General features: G+C 42.3%; 1 protein-coding gene across 1 annotated transcript; it reads right to left on the reverse strand.

The window, feature by feature from the left end:
* Positions 1–1,140: 1,140 nt before the first annotated feature.
* Positions 1,141–9,517, reverse strand: LOC120380993 (olfactory receptor 14A16-like). Its single transcript, XM_039498963.1, has 3 exons — positions 9,396–9,517; positions 5,982–6,207; positions 1,141–2,504 (listed from the first exon to the last, which is right to left on the reverse strand). The coding sequence occupies exon 3, from the start codon at positions 2,481–2,483 to the stop codon at positions 1,542–1,544; it is 942 nt and encodes a 313-aa protein (XP_039354897.1). The 5' UTR covers positions 2,484–2,504; positions 5,982–6,207; positions 9,396–9,517; the 3' UTR covers positions 1,141–1,541.
* Between the last annotated feature and the right edge of the window lie 3,912 nt (positions 9,518–13,429).

Consider the following 13,429-nt stretch of genomic DNA (forward strand, 5'->3'; position numbering starts at 1 on the left):
TCTATGATATTGATATCACGGTTCATAGAAAGAAACCTGTGAAATGGGCACCCAGCTGGGAAATTGGCTGATGAATATATAGAAAATTGCTAGGTAGCATAACAGAGATAGTGAGGAATCGGAGAGCAGGAAGAAGCCTAGTCATGGACACCCACCCAGAGGAAGGATGTACTCCAGCAGGACACAGGCCTCCTCAGAGGTACCCCAGGAAAAAGTGGGGAAAAGTGGTGTCATGTCTGTAAAAAACTGGGTTGTATCTCTCAGAATTGTCCCATCTATCCACTGATGGTGAGAATAGTCCCAGAACAGCTGTCTGTGCTTATGGAGTTAACTTTGTGACTGGTTCAGGTTCTTTGCACACTCAGGAAGATGTAGCTGCATCATTATACCCTATGCATTTTCCCCCTCTCAGAGCAATTGTCTCAGGCTGCCTATAGATTGAGGCAGGTGTTGCATTGGTTAACTGAGGACAGCCCACTCCATCCCATGTGTGATTGGCTCATGCAAGACTCAGGCAGTCTTTGCTCTATTGATTACACTTGGCTTTTGTTTTGGGAAACATTTCCAAGCTTTCCTTCTCAACCACGAGGATTAGAAAATGGCTATAGTTTAGGAAATGGAAGCTGAGATTCTCTTGTAATGTCATGACTCCTGGAGCTGAAGCCCTGGACACTGGTTTATAGTCCTTAAATTTTAATCCAGCCTTAAATGCTTCCTAATACCATGTTTCCATATGCAGAGTTGCTTATGTTGGGGTTATTGTGTGAACTAGCAAGGGACATAATCTCTATAATTCTGTCTAGGTGGAGAGGCAGTTGCTGAGATGATGAAGGAGAGGGGACGTGTGCAGAAGGCAATCTTTCTAATAACATTAAAATAATTGTTTAAAAAGGAACTCATCTAGCCACAAACCTACAGAAACTTTTTTTCAATTCTTCATCCCTAGGGAAAAGAAACCCTCCAGTCTCTCCAAAAAAACCTTTAAAGAGATTATGACATTGACACCTTGAATAAATGATAAAATAATCTGATTCCCACATTTAATCAAACATATTCCACCCTGCAAATTCCTACCACAAAAAGTCATCGGTAACAAAAAAAAGTCAACCAATGAATCAACAAAATGAAACACAGAAAAGAAACAATCAAGTAAACAAACAAGCCAAACCTCTTAAACTCCACCCACAATTTTTACCCTCAAAAAGAAGAAGATAAAGAGATTTCTTGTTCACTAGTGACTTAGCTATGGCTGTTGCTATTCTGTGCAACATGCTCCAATAGCATGGCAATGTTCGCAGTATAAATCCCAAAGAGAGATAGGTGTGTATGTACATTTAGGGATAGATATTTAGATTCTGGTCTTATTTACACTGGTGAAATTCTAAACTAACTCATTTAACTTCAAATGAATTAGTCTGGATTTTATGAATTCATAAACAGATTGCAGCCTGTGTTCTCAAGGAGACAATTTTGTCATCAGTTGGTTATATCCATAAAGAAGCTCAGAATGAAATCTCAATCAAGGAGCAATGATGGACATTTTAATTCTTGGTGAGTAACCTCCAGACAATCAGTTTCTTTAATGCAGCTTTGATCTCCTTGTTCCTCATGCTGTAGATGATTGGATTCATCACTGGAGGCACCAGGGAATAGAGAACACCTATCATGAGATCCAGACCTGATTCTGAGCTGGAGGTGGGTTTCATGTACTCAAAGAAGCCCGTGCAAAGAAACAAAGAGACCACAGTGAGGTGAGGAAGGCAGGTGGAGAAGGTTTTACGCTGGCCCTGCTCAGAGGGGATTCTCAGCACGGTTTTGAAGATCTGAACATAAGACACAATTATAAAAACAAAGCAGTTTAAACCTAAAAAATAACTAAAGTCAAGAAGCGCAACTTCACTGAGGTACGAGTCAGAGCAGGTGATCTTGAGTAGCTGGGGGATTTCACAGAAGAACTGGTGGATGACATTTGTCTGGCAGAAGGGTAAACTGAAGGTGCTCCCGGTGTGCAGCGCAGAGTAGACAATACCAGTAATCCAGGCACTGGCTGCCATTTGGACACAAGCTCTCCTGTTCATCACTCTCTCATAGTACAGTGGTTGGCAGATGGCGACGTATCGATCATATGCCATGATGGTGAGTAAGGCAAGATCAGCTGCAATGAAGACTACGAAGAGAAAGACTTGGGCGACACATCCAGGATAAGAAATCGACCTGGTGTTCATGAGGGAATTGATCATGGATTTGGGGATGGTAACGGAGATGGAGCCGAGGTCTAGGATGGACAGATTCGCCAGGAAGAAGTACATGGGGGTGTGAAGATGGTGGTCGAGGGCTACGGCTGCGATGATGAGAAGATTCCCCAGCAGGGCTGCCAGGTAAATCAGCAGAAACACCATAAAGTGCAAAATCTGCAGCTCCCGAACATCAGAGAATCCCAGGAGAAGGAACTCGGTCACAGTGGTTCGATTGGACATTTCCATTTTCAGTTCATTGTGTGATGGCTGTGGAGGGAAGGACAAAGACAATGGGGATTACACTGACAGCGGGAGTGGCCCCGTTTCCCTGCAGCAATATCTCATGATTTGAGTGTTTATGATGCACAGCTTTCGTCACTGCTATTAACTAGGAGTTATCACATGAATGTAAATTGGTGCAGCTCTCTTAAAGTCAATGGAGCTTCATCAGTTTGCACCATCTGAAGATCTAACTCAGGATATGACTTGATAAAATGCCGTGTGAAGGATGGTGTAAAGTACAATCCCAATGCAACAATTCTAGCCAAGCTGGATCCCCTATTGCTACAAACAGGAGGCTCTGGACTTGGGCATGAAACTAAAATGCTAAAATGTCAACACTGTCTGATATCCACTTTCCAGGAAAATATGACATACAGTAACTCAGTATCCTGCGTGAGATCTCATATGTAATGATTCCATTGCAACACCACATAGACAACTTGCTGCCTGCTTGCGAATAGATTTGTGACACAAAATCCCATTTCCATCTCTGTGTATTGATGGGCTAGTAGCATTGCTCAGCTACCTCTCTGCTGCATTGTTTACCTCTGTCAGTTTATGGCTATGCAGGTCACTGGCCATCAGGAGACTTGGATTCTATTCTTGTTTCTTCCACTGATCTGCTGTGTGACCTTGGGCCAGTCTCTTCCCCTCCCTGTGCCTCTATTTCCCCTTTATCCCTTTCTCTGCCCTGTCTGCTAGGACTGTCGGCTCTGTGAGGTATGGGATTTGTCTTATTAGGTGTATGTTCAATGACCTCATTTACAGCATTTGTGTTTAGCCGGCAGCAGCGTGGGACAGAGGATATGGCGCTAGAGCAGAATATTTTGGTTCTAATCCCATTCACCTGCTTTATGTCATTGGCAGGGATAAGAGAGACAGGCTTTGGTGGGGGGCTTCAATTCTCTGTTCTCCATCTAAGGCGCTAGTATGTTTAATATCTCTGGGCTCATCTGTGGGCTACCAACTTTGCTACTTACTCAGTTTTATGAATCAACAAGTATCTCTTTGAAACGGAAATAAACACAGTTGCAATAGAGTGACTGGGAGCAACTTTTATTATTATTGGACAATATCACTGTTCCCATCTTGGCTTACATCTAAGTTTCCAGTCTGGGGTATTCAGACTTTTTCTATTTAAATTATTTCAAAGGAAACCTGGGTTTTCAACTAAAGAAATATTCTAGGGAATTTTGTTATTCCTGAAGCACAACCTATGTATTGCAAAACTCTTTTTTCCCCCTTAATTTAGGTGAAAATGTTTCAGTTTCCAGCAGTTTACCTGACATTGTCTGGTTATCAATGAACACACACACACAAACAATTTTCTATGAAAATTTCTTTGAAAAGTCAAATGTTTTCTGCTGCGAAAAAACAAACAACCTCCGAGCAACTCTAAAGGTTTGATTAAATTATATTAAGAATCTTAAAGAGTTCCAATTGTAACCCATAGATCTATTATGAAATTTGCCCAGCATATTAACACTTGAACATGTTTAACTGAAATAAACTTACAGCCCTGGTTTTTGTGGAATGTTTCCCAGCCTGTGGTGAATTAGACACTTCACCACCAGGATTCTTCAGTTATTGCCATTCTCTGTATCTGCCAATAACACCCCATCTCTGTATTATCCAGCAGCTGTTTCCCTGCCACTCCACCATATTTCCTGAGTTGCTGGGTCTCTCTATAGTTCCTAGAAGACAAGGATCCTCTCCACAGATAGACACTCCCTGCTTCCCTCCTTGGACTGGCTTGGCTGAGAGGTGAAGGACTAAAGAGGACGGGGGCAGGAAGCCCCACCCAGCTGTGAAACTGATTCCGGCTTCTGCAGGCTTCAAACATGGTCACAACCCAGAATGTGCTTGTTCTGGGGCTAAATAGCTGACTCCTGTCTCCAGGGCTGTGAGCCCAGCTCTGATCTCACCTCAGGAGCAAACCACCATGACAAGCTGCCCTAGCTGAACCTAGCCCCCCAGAGAGGGAACACAACATGCCCTGGATCTCAAGTGGTGGCAGCACCCTGAAAGGATGCTGGGCTAAAAACAATGCAGAGCTGAGGCCCAAAGGGTGTCTGAAGGAGATTACAGAATAAACTATATATTTATAGCACAGGCATGTGACCTACAACAGCTCAGAGCCCAGTGGCACCTGAGCCCCAGCTGACCTGGAGGAGCCTGTTCCTTCATTAACTCCACATAATCAGCTCTGCAAGAGCAATGATTTTTTCTCCTGCTTTGCATCAGCAGCTCTTGGGTTGCAGCCACCACAAGAACCCACAGCTCCGGTTGCGCTGGGTGTTTGATGTTGGCCACTAAGAAGCAGCCAGAGGGAAGCACAAAAAGCTCCTAGCTATGTCCTAAACTGGTGTAAACTGATACAGTTCCACTGAGTTCTGAGTAGTTAGGGCTGTTTATGCCAAGTCAAGATTTGGCCCTTTAATCCCAATGGAGCTAGTTTGATTTCCATTAGCTGGGATCTGGCCCTAAGATGCCCAGGCAGCTATGTCAGTTTTCACCAGCTGGGGAATCTGGCCTCATTAATGCCACTGGAGCTATTGCTGATTTACACCAGCTGTGGTTCTTGCCCATTGACACCAATGGAACTATGGCTGATATTGACCTGCTGGGGATCTCGCCTTGTTAAACAGTTTCAAATCCATTTCCTTTTCCTGTGAATCTGAACTGAAGATGAGGCAGTAGGTTAATGTTGAGCTGTTGTGTGAACTTGAATGGGCAAAGGAGGTGGTCTCTATATTTGTGTCTGGGAGGAGAGAAGTTGATGAGATCACAATGGGGAGGGGACGTGTCCACCAGGCATCTCTCTATTGATATAATCAGTCATCAGAGAAAAGTTTGAGAGCCCCCGGTTGAAGGGCATTCACATGGACATAGAAGTCTGCCGGTGGGAGGGAGGGACATGTTTCAGAGTTGGGGCCTAAGAGTGGAGGAAGAAATTGTAGTTAGTGGGCTGATTATGAACTCAGATTGGAAATTTTCTCACACTATGGTTTTGTTCATCAGAAAATGCTGATTCATGGAAACCCTGTTTGCTGCAAAGGGTTGGTTGGTTTTGATGAATATCCTATTTTGATTTCTCTTAGAAGGTTAAAATTTGTTAAAATGTCCAGTTTTCACATTTTTCATTTTGAAAAAAAAAATCATTTGGAAATTTCAGTTAATTCATTCTAAAGAAAAGTGAAAAATAAAGGGTCAAAATCAAAATGAAAATTTGCCCTGGAGCATGGGGCGCGGGTCGCCTGCTAGGATCACCTTGTTGTGCCCCAGCTGATCAGTTCCCTGTCTTGCTAGGACCTAAGGCACAGGTGAGACCTCAGTCTCCCCAGTTCTAGGCCTGTGGCTCACAACAGTGCAGTCTGTTTAGGATTGTAACTCATAGTTCTAGTATTACATTGCTCCAGTATATTAGCACCCAAGCATATTTAACTGAAATAGCAGACTTACAGTGTTGGTCTTTGTGGACTTTTTCCCAGCTTCTGAAGCATTAGGCAGTCCACTGGCAGGATTCTTCTGTTACTGTCTGTCTTTGCACCTGTCTATAATGTCTCATCATTATGTTATCCAGCTGCTTTCTCCCAGTCTCTTCGCGATATTCACTGAGTTGCTGGGTCTCTCTGCAGTTCCTAGCAGACAGGAACAGATGGGTGCTCCCCTCTTTGGGCAGGCTTGCCTGAAATGTGAAGGAGTAAATGGGATTGGGGATTGGAAATCCCTCCCATCTCTGAAATTGATCCTTGCCTGCGCAGAATTCAGACACAGTCATAGCCCAGGATATACCTTGTCTGGAGCTAAATAGATGAATCTGATCTCATCTCAGGAACAAATCACCTTAACAAGCTGCCCTAGCTGACCCTAAACGCCACAGAAGGGGAAGAGCACCCAGCCTGAATCTCACATAATGGCAGCATCCCTGAAAGGACCCTGGATTAAAAACAAGGCAGGGCTGAGTCCCATGTGGTTCCCAAGGGGATTGCAGAATAGAATATATATTGATAGTACAGACATGTGACTACAACAGCTCAGAGCCCAGTTGCACCACAGCCCCAGCAGGCCTGGAATAGCCTGTTCCTTCATTAATGCCACATTAAAAAGCTCTGGGGAAGTAGAAACTTTTTTCTCTCCTGCATTTCGTCAGCAGCTTTTGGAATGCAGCCACCACAGGAACCCACAGCTGAGGCTGCTCTGGCTGTTTGATGTTGGTCACTAAGAGATACCTGGAGGCAAACACTAAAAGCTTAGTGTAATGTCCTAAAATGCTGTAAATTGACACGGTTCCATTGAGTTCAGAGGAGTTTGGGCTTTTTACACCAAGTGGAGATGTGGCCCTTTGATTTCAATGGAGGTATTTTGTTTTACATTAGCTGGGGATCTGGCCCTAAAAAAGCGATGAAACTATGTCAGTTTTCACCAGTGAGAATCAGGCCTCATTAACTCCACTAGAGCTACTGCTGATTGACACCATCTGGGGATATGTCCCCTAAAACAATTTCAAATCCATTTTATTTGCCCGTGAATCTGAACTGAATGAAAGATAAAAGTTTCTATCCAGTTGGCATGTTCTTAGCTCTTTGCCCCATGGGATTAATTGCCAGAGTGTAACTTTTAATGGCTACAGAGCAATTAGTTTCCACTGGGGACAGAACTTTGGAGGAATTCATTATTGCAGAGATTTTTCTGTATCTGAATTTCAACTTTTGTAGGGATGGAAGGCCCGGCTTTCTGTCTTTCTTTTTCTTTCTTTCTTACAGAAATTCTATGAACACGAACACAAAAATAAAAGGCACATTACACTGCAGGTGTGATGCTGTATGCCATCTTAAAACTGTTTATTTCACACTGACTGTAGGTATGTCAGAGAGACTGAACCAATAAGAAGGGTCAGATCCCCATGTGGTGTAAATCAGCTGTCACACCATTGGAGTCAAAGGGGCCAGATCCATATCTGTTGTATTTCAGTCCTGCCCACACACATACTTTGTGCAAATCTGTCATAGTACCATTGGAGTCAATGAGGCCAGATGCCCAGATGATGTAAATTTGCCTAGTGCTATGGAGCTATTCCAGTTGACGTGACCTGAGTGTCTGTACCATGATCCCTAGTTTTATGTTTGTTTCTACATTTGAGATTCTTATTGCTTAGAACCTCCAGCCCATTTTAATAAACGCCCACCCAGAGAAAGCTCCTACTCCAGCATGAGGCAGGCAACTTCAGAGGTACTCCTAGAAAGAGTGGGGAGAAGTGGTGACACATCTGTAAAAAACTGGGTTGTATCTCCCAGAATTGATCCATGTGGTAGAGTTAACTCCCCATCTGGAGTTAACATTTTCACTGTATCAGATTCTCTGCAGACTCAGGCAGATGTTGTATTGGTTACTTTTGCTATCATCTTAGTTATGGATTGTTTTCTAGCTTTACAGTCCATAAAGAATAGAAAATTACTTTTGTTTTAAAAAAATAAAAAACCCGAGATTCTGCTGTAATTCCATGACTTCTGGAGCTGGGGTCCTGGGCTAGGTCTACAGTTCTTAACCCTTAATCCAGTTAGTAATGGTATCTGTAGACGAGTGGACTCACCCTTGCGGCACCTCCTCCTTTTGGGAATTAGCTCTATTCAGCTCTGGAGTGCACTCTGCAGGCTGGTGATCCACCTGTCCTCTGCCCCCCTTGTCCCTCCCTGGACCCCAGTGTCTTGTTACATGGGGTGCTGCCCCCTGGTAAACCCTCAGTCTTAGGGACTCCCCTCCCCGGGGAACTCCCACCCTCTATCCCCACCTTGCCTCAGTATATGGCTACTGCCAGTCATTGTCTAGCCCTGCGCCCTGGGGCAGACTGCAGTATCAGCCCCTCATCACTGGCAAGGTTGGGTTTGGACCTGCTGCCTTGGCCTACCCCTGGGCTGCCCTCTGCAAGCCCAATGCTAGGCCGCAGCCTGGGGCTTTCCAGGGTAGAGCTCCCCAGCTCCTCAGCCTTTCCCCAGCCCCGCTCCCCTCAGGTACCTTATGTCCAGCTTCCTGCAGCCAGGCCCATCTCCCTCTATAGCTAGAGAGACTCCTGTCCTTGACTTCTCTGCCTTTATAGGGCCAGCTGAGTCTGTTTGGGGCATGGCCCCAGCTGCAGCCACTTCTCCCAATCAGCTGAGCCACAGCCCCCTCCCAGGGCTGTTTTTAACCCTTCAGTGCAGGAGCAGGGTAAGCACCCTGCTACAGTATCCTAATGTCACATTTCCATATGAATAATTTCTGTAGCTTGTGCTGGGATGTTATGTGATGTTGAATGGGCAAGGTGGGTAGTCCCCATAATTTTATCTGCATGGAGAGGCAGAGGATCACAAATGAGATAGGAACCTTCCACAACACAATCTCTCTACAGTTGCACAGTCCATGGGCTATAAAAAATAGTCTGAGAACTTCAAGACAGATAAATCTGTCGAGATGGGTCACTTTTCAGGATTGGGATAAAAAAAACATTTGAAAATAGGCTTCAAAGTAATTATTGCAGATATTGTCTTAATATTAACAAGATGGCAAATGCTAACACTGAAGGTTCTCTAAAAAGACATGGTCTAGGCTGCAGCTATATTGCGGTAGTGCTAAAGGCGTAAAGAAGTCCTTAGACTCCCAAGTTACTAAGGCCAAAATTTTAAAGATATTTAGGTGCCGCTAGGAAATTATTGGGGCACTTTTGAAAATGGAAATTCAGCTCATTAAAGCATTTGAAATTTAGAATATTAAGTAACACTTTTATTCTAACAACATTCCCTAGACTCTTTCTCTTTAGCTGAAGAGAGTTTTTAGGAGGAAAAACAAAACAAAGCAAAACAAAATGAAACTTTTCTGACCGTCACCCCTTAACTTTACCTTTGTTAAACTTAATAGATTGAGCTCCTTGAGTCTACCAATAGATTGCATTTTTCCAATCCTTTAATCAGTCTCATGTCTCTTCTCTGAACCCTCACCAGTTTATGTACAGCTTCTTGAACTGTGGAGAGGAGAAGAGTATTCCAGCAGCAGTAGCACCACTGCCAAATATACAGGTAAAAGAACATCTCTACTCCTAATTGAGAGTCCCTTATTTCCACATCAAAGGATTGCATTCACGTCTATTGTATTGGAAGTTCATGTTCAGCTGAGTATCTCCACAACCCCCAAATCAAAGGATAGAGTTCCCCATTCTGTAATTATGGCCTAATTCTTTGTTTCTAGATGTTCTTAAACATTTACATTTAGCCATATCAAAATTAATATTGATATAATATCCTATATAATATTGGATATTGATATAATAGGCATCACAGAAACTCAGTAGAATGAGGATAATCAATGGGATAGAGTAATACCTCAGTACAAAATATATCAGAAGGACAGAACAGGTCGTGCTGGTGGGGGAGTAGCATTATATGTGAAAGAAAACTTAGAATCAAATGAAGTAAAAGTCTTAAATGAACCAAACTGTACCATAGAATCTCTATGGATAGTAATTCCATGCTTGAATAATAAAAACATAGCATTGGGGATATACTACCAAACACCTGACCAGGATGTCAATATTGACTGTGAAATGCTCAGAGAGATTAGAGAGGCTATTAAAATAAAAAACCCCTCAATAATAATAATGGGGGATTTCACTTATCCCTATATTGATTGGGTATATACCACCTCAGGAAGGAATATAGAAATAAAGTTTCTTGACACCTTAAATGGGTCCTGGAACCCACCACAGGAGAGACAATTCTTGATTTAGTCCTAAGTGAGGCACAGGATCTGGTGCAATAAGATGAATATAGCTGGACCACTTGGTAATAGTGACCATAATATAATTAAATTTAACATCCCTGTGGCAGGAAAAACACCACAGTGGACCAACTCTGTAGCATTTAATTTCAGAAAGGGGAACTACACAAAAATGAGGTTAGTTAAACGGAAATTAAAGGGTACAGTGCCAAATGTGAAATCTCTGCAAGCTGCATGGAAACTTTTAGAAGACACGATAATAAAGACTCAACTTAAATGTATATCCCAAATTAAAAAAAAAACCATAATAAAAGAACCAAAAAAGAGCCACGGTGGCTAAACAACAAAGTAAAAGAAGCAGTGAGAGGCAAAAAAGCATTCTTTAAAAAGTTAAATCCTAATGAGGAAAATAGAAAGGAGCAGAAACACTGGCAAATGAAGTGTAAAATTCCAATTAGAAAGACCAAAAAAGAATTTGCGGATCAGTTAGCCAAAGACTCAAAAAGTAATAGCAATTTTTTAAAGTACATCAGAAGCAGGAAGCTGCTCAACAACCAGTGGGACACTGGACGATCGAGGTGCTAAAGTAGCACTCAAGGATGATAAGGCCATTGCAGAGAAACTAGATGAATTCTTAGCATCAGTTTTCATGGCTGAGGATGTGAGGGAGATTTCCAAACCTGAGCCATTCTTTTCAGATTATGTATCTGAGGAACTGTCCCAGACTGAGGTGTCATTAAAGGAGGTTTTGGAACAAATTGATACATTAAACAGCAATAAGTCACCAGGACCAGATGGTATTCACCAAAGAGTTCTGAAGGAACTCAAATATGAAATTGCAGAACGACTAACTGTAGTCTGTAACCTATCATTTAAATCAGCTTCTGTACCAGATGATTGGAGGAGAGCTAATATGATGCCAACATTTTAAAAGGGCTCCAGAGGTGATCTGAGGAATTATAGGCCTGTAAGCCTGACTTCAGTACTGGGCAAATTGATTGAAACTATAATAAAGAATAATATTATCAGACATATAAATGAACATAATTTGTTGAGGAAGAGTCAACATGTTTTAGCAAGGAAAATCATGCATCACCAATCTACCAGAATTTCTTGAGGGGGTCAACAAGCATGTGGACTAAGGGGATCCAGTGGATATAGTGTACTTAGATTTTCAAAAAGCCTTTGACAAGGTCCCTCACCAAAGGCTCTTACGCAAAGTAATCTGCCATGGGATAAGAGGGAAGGTGCTCTCATGGATTGGTAACTGGTTAAAAGATAGGAAACAAAGGGTAGCTATAAATGGTCAGTTTTCAGAATGGAGAGAGGTAAATAGTGGTGTCCCCCGGGGGTCTGTTGTGAGACCAGTCCTATTCAACATATTCATCAATGATCTGGAAAAAGGAATAAACAGTGATGTGGCAAAATTTTCAGATGATACAAATTACTATAGATAGTTAAGACCCAGGCAGACTCAAAAGGATCTCTCAAAACTGGGTGACCGGACAACAAAATGGCAGAGGAAATGTAATGTTGATAAATGTAAAGTAATGCACATTGGAAAATATAATCCCAATTATAAATATAAAACGATGTGGTCTAAATTAGCTGTTACCACTCAAGAAAGAGATCTTGGACTCATTGTGGATAGTTTTCTGAAAACATGCACTCACTCTGCAGCGGCAGTCAGAAAAGCAATCAGAATGCTGGGAATAATTAAGAAAGAGATAGATAATAGGACAGAAAATATCATATTGCCTCTCTATAAATCAATGGTATACCCAGATCTTGAATACTGTGTGCAGATATGGTCGTCCCATCTCAAAAACAGATATATTGGAGTTGGAAAAGGTTCCAAAAAGGGCAACAAAAATTATTAGGGGTATGGAACATCTTCCGTATGAGGAGAGATTAATAATACTGGGACGTTTCAGCTTGTAAAAGACAGGGCTAAGGGGAGATATGTTCGAGACCTATAAAATCATGACTGGTATGGAGAAAATAGATAAGAAAATGTTGTTTACTACTAATCATAACACAAGAACTAGGGGTCACCAAATGAAATTAATAGGCAGCAGGTTTAGAACAAACAAATGGAAGCATTTCTTCACACAACACATAGTCAACCTGTGGAATTCCTTGCCAGAGGATGTTGTGAAGGCCAAGACCATAACAGGGTTAAAAAAAGAACCAGATAAATTCATGGATGATAGTGCCATCAATGGCTATTAGCCAGCATGGGCAGGAATGGTATCCCTAGCTTCTGTTTGCCAGAAGCTGGGAATGAGCGACATGGGATGGATCATTTGATGATTACCTGTTCTGTTCATTCCCTCTTATGTTCATTCCCTTTCTTATATGCTTATATTTTTATTGTTTGCATGTCCTATTTAGTAACTGACCCAGATAACTCTGTATCAGTTGCCCATCCCTTTCATTATTTACCAATCCCCCAATTTTTGTGTTACCTGCAAACTTTATGAGTCATAATTTATGCTTTCTCCAGGTCGCTGATAAAAATGTTGTGTTGGGCCAGGAACCAATCCTTGCAAAATGTCACACAGTACCACCTCAAATGCCTTCCTACTGTCTAAATATATTACATCAACATCCATCTCTTTATCAACCCAACTTATTATTTCCAGTGTTCTGGAACTTCTCCTGTGTTCCAAGACTCACTACAATGAAACATTAATGATCCAGTGAGCTCTGCAGACAACTTTTTAAAAAATCTTGGAAACAAGTTGTCTGGATATCCAGATTTAAATAATGTCTGACTGATGATTCCCTTCTTCATGCCCGTGGACCTTTTCACGGTAACAGACCAGAAGGGGGAATATTATTGCCAATATTGTGGATGAAGGTCTGATGGGCACACTTGTTCTCTGGAAACTAGACAAAACTCTCCAGTGCATTTCAGGCAAGTCACCATGAATCCATCAGATTGTATTCAGGGAGCTTTGATGTGCCTGGGAATGTTTCCATGAGTGGCCTAGAGGGGGAACGGTTCTTAGGCACTCAGAGGTGAACGTGAGGCTCAATGTTGAGCACTGCCACGCCCCGGGATGATGTTTCTGGCAGTTTTCTTTGGCCAAGATAAAGAGGGGGCTCATTTGTAAATTCTGAGGCTGGGTATGTTCCCAATTTACAAGGTGCTCAGT

The sequence above is a fragment of the Mauremys reevesii genome, linkage group 13 (assembly GCF_016161935.1).
Source record: "Mauremys reevesii isolate NIE-2019 linkage group 13, ASM1616193v1, whole genome shotgun sequence".
NCBI lineage: Eukaryota > Metazoa > Chordata > Testudines > Geoemydidae > Mauremys > Mauremys reevesii.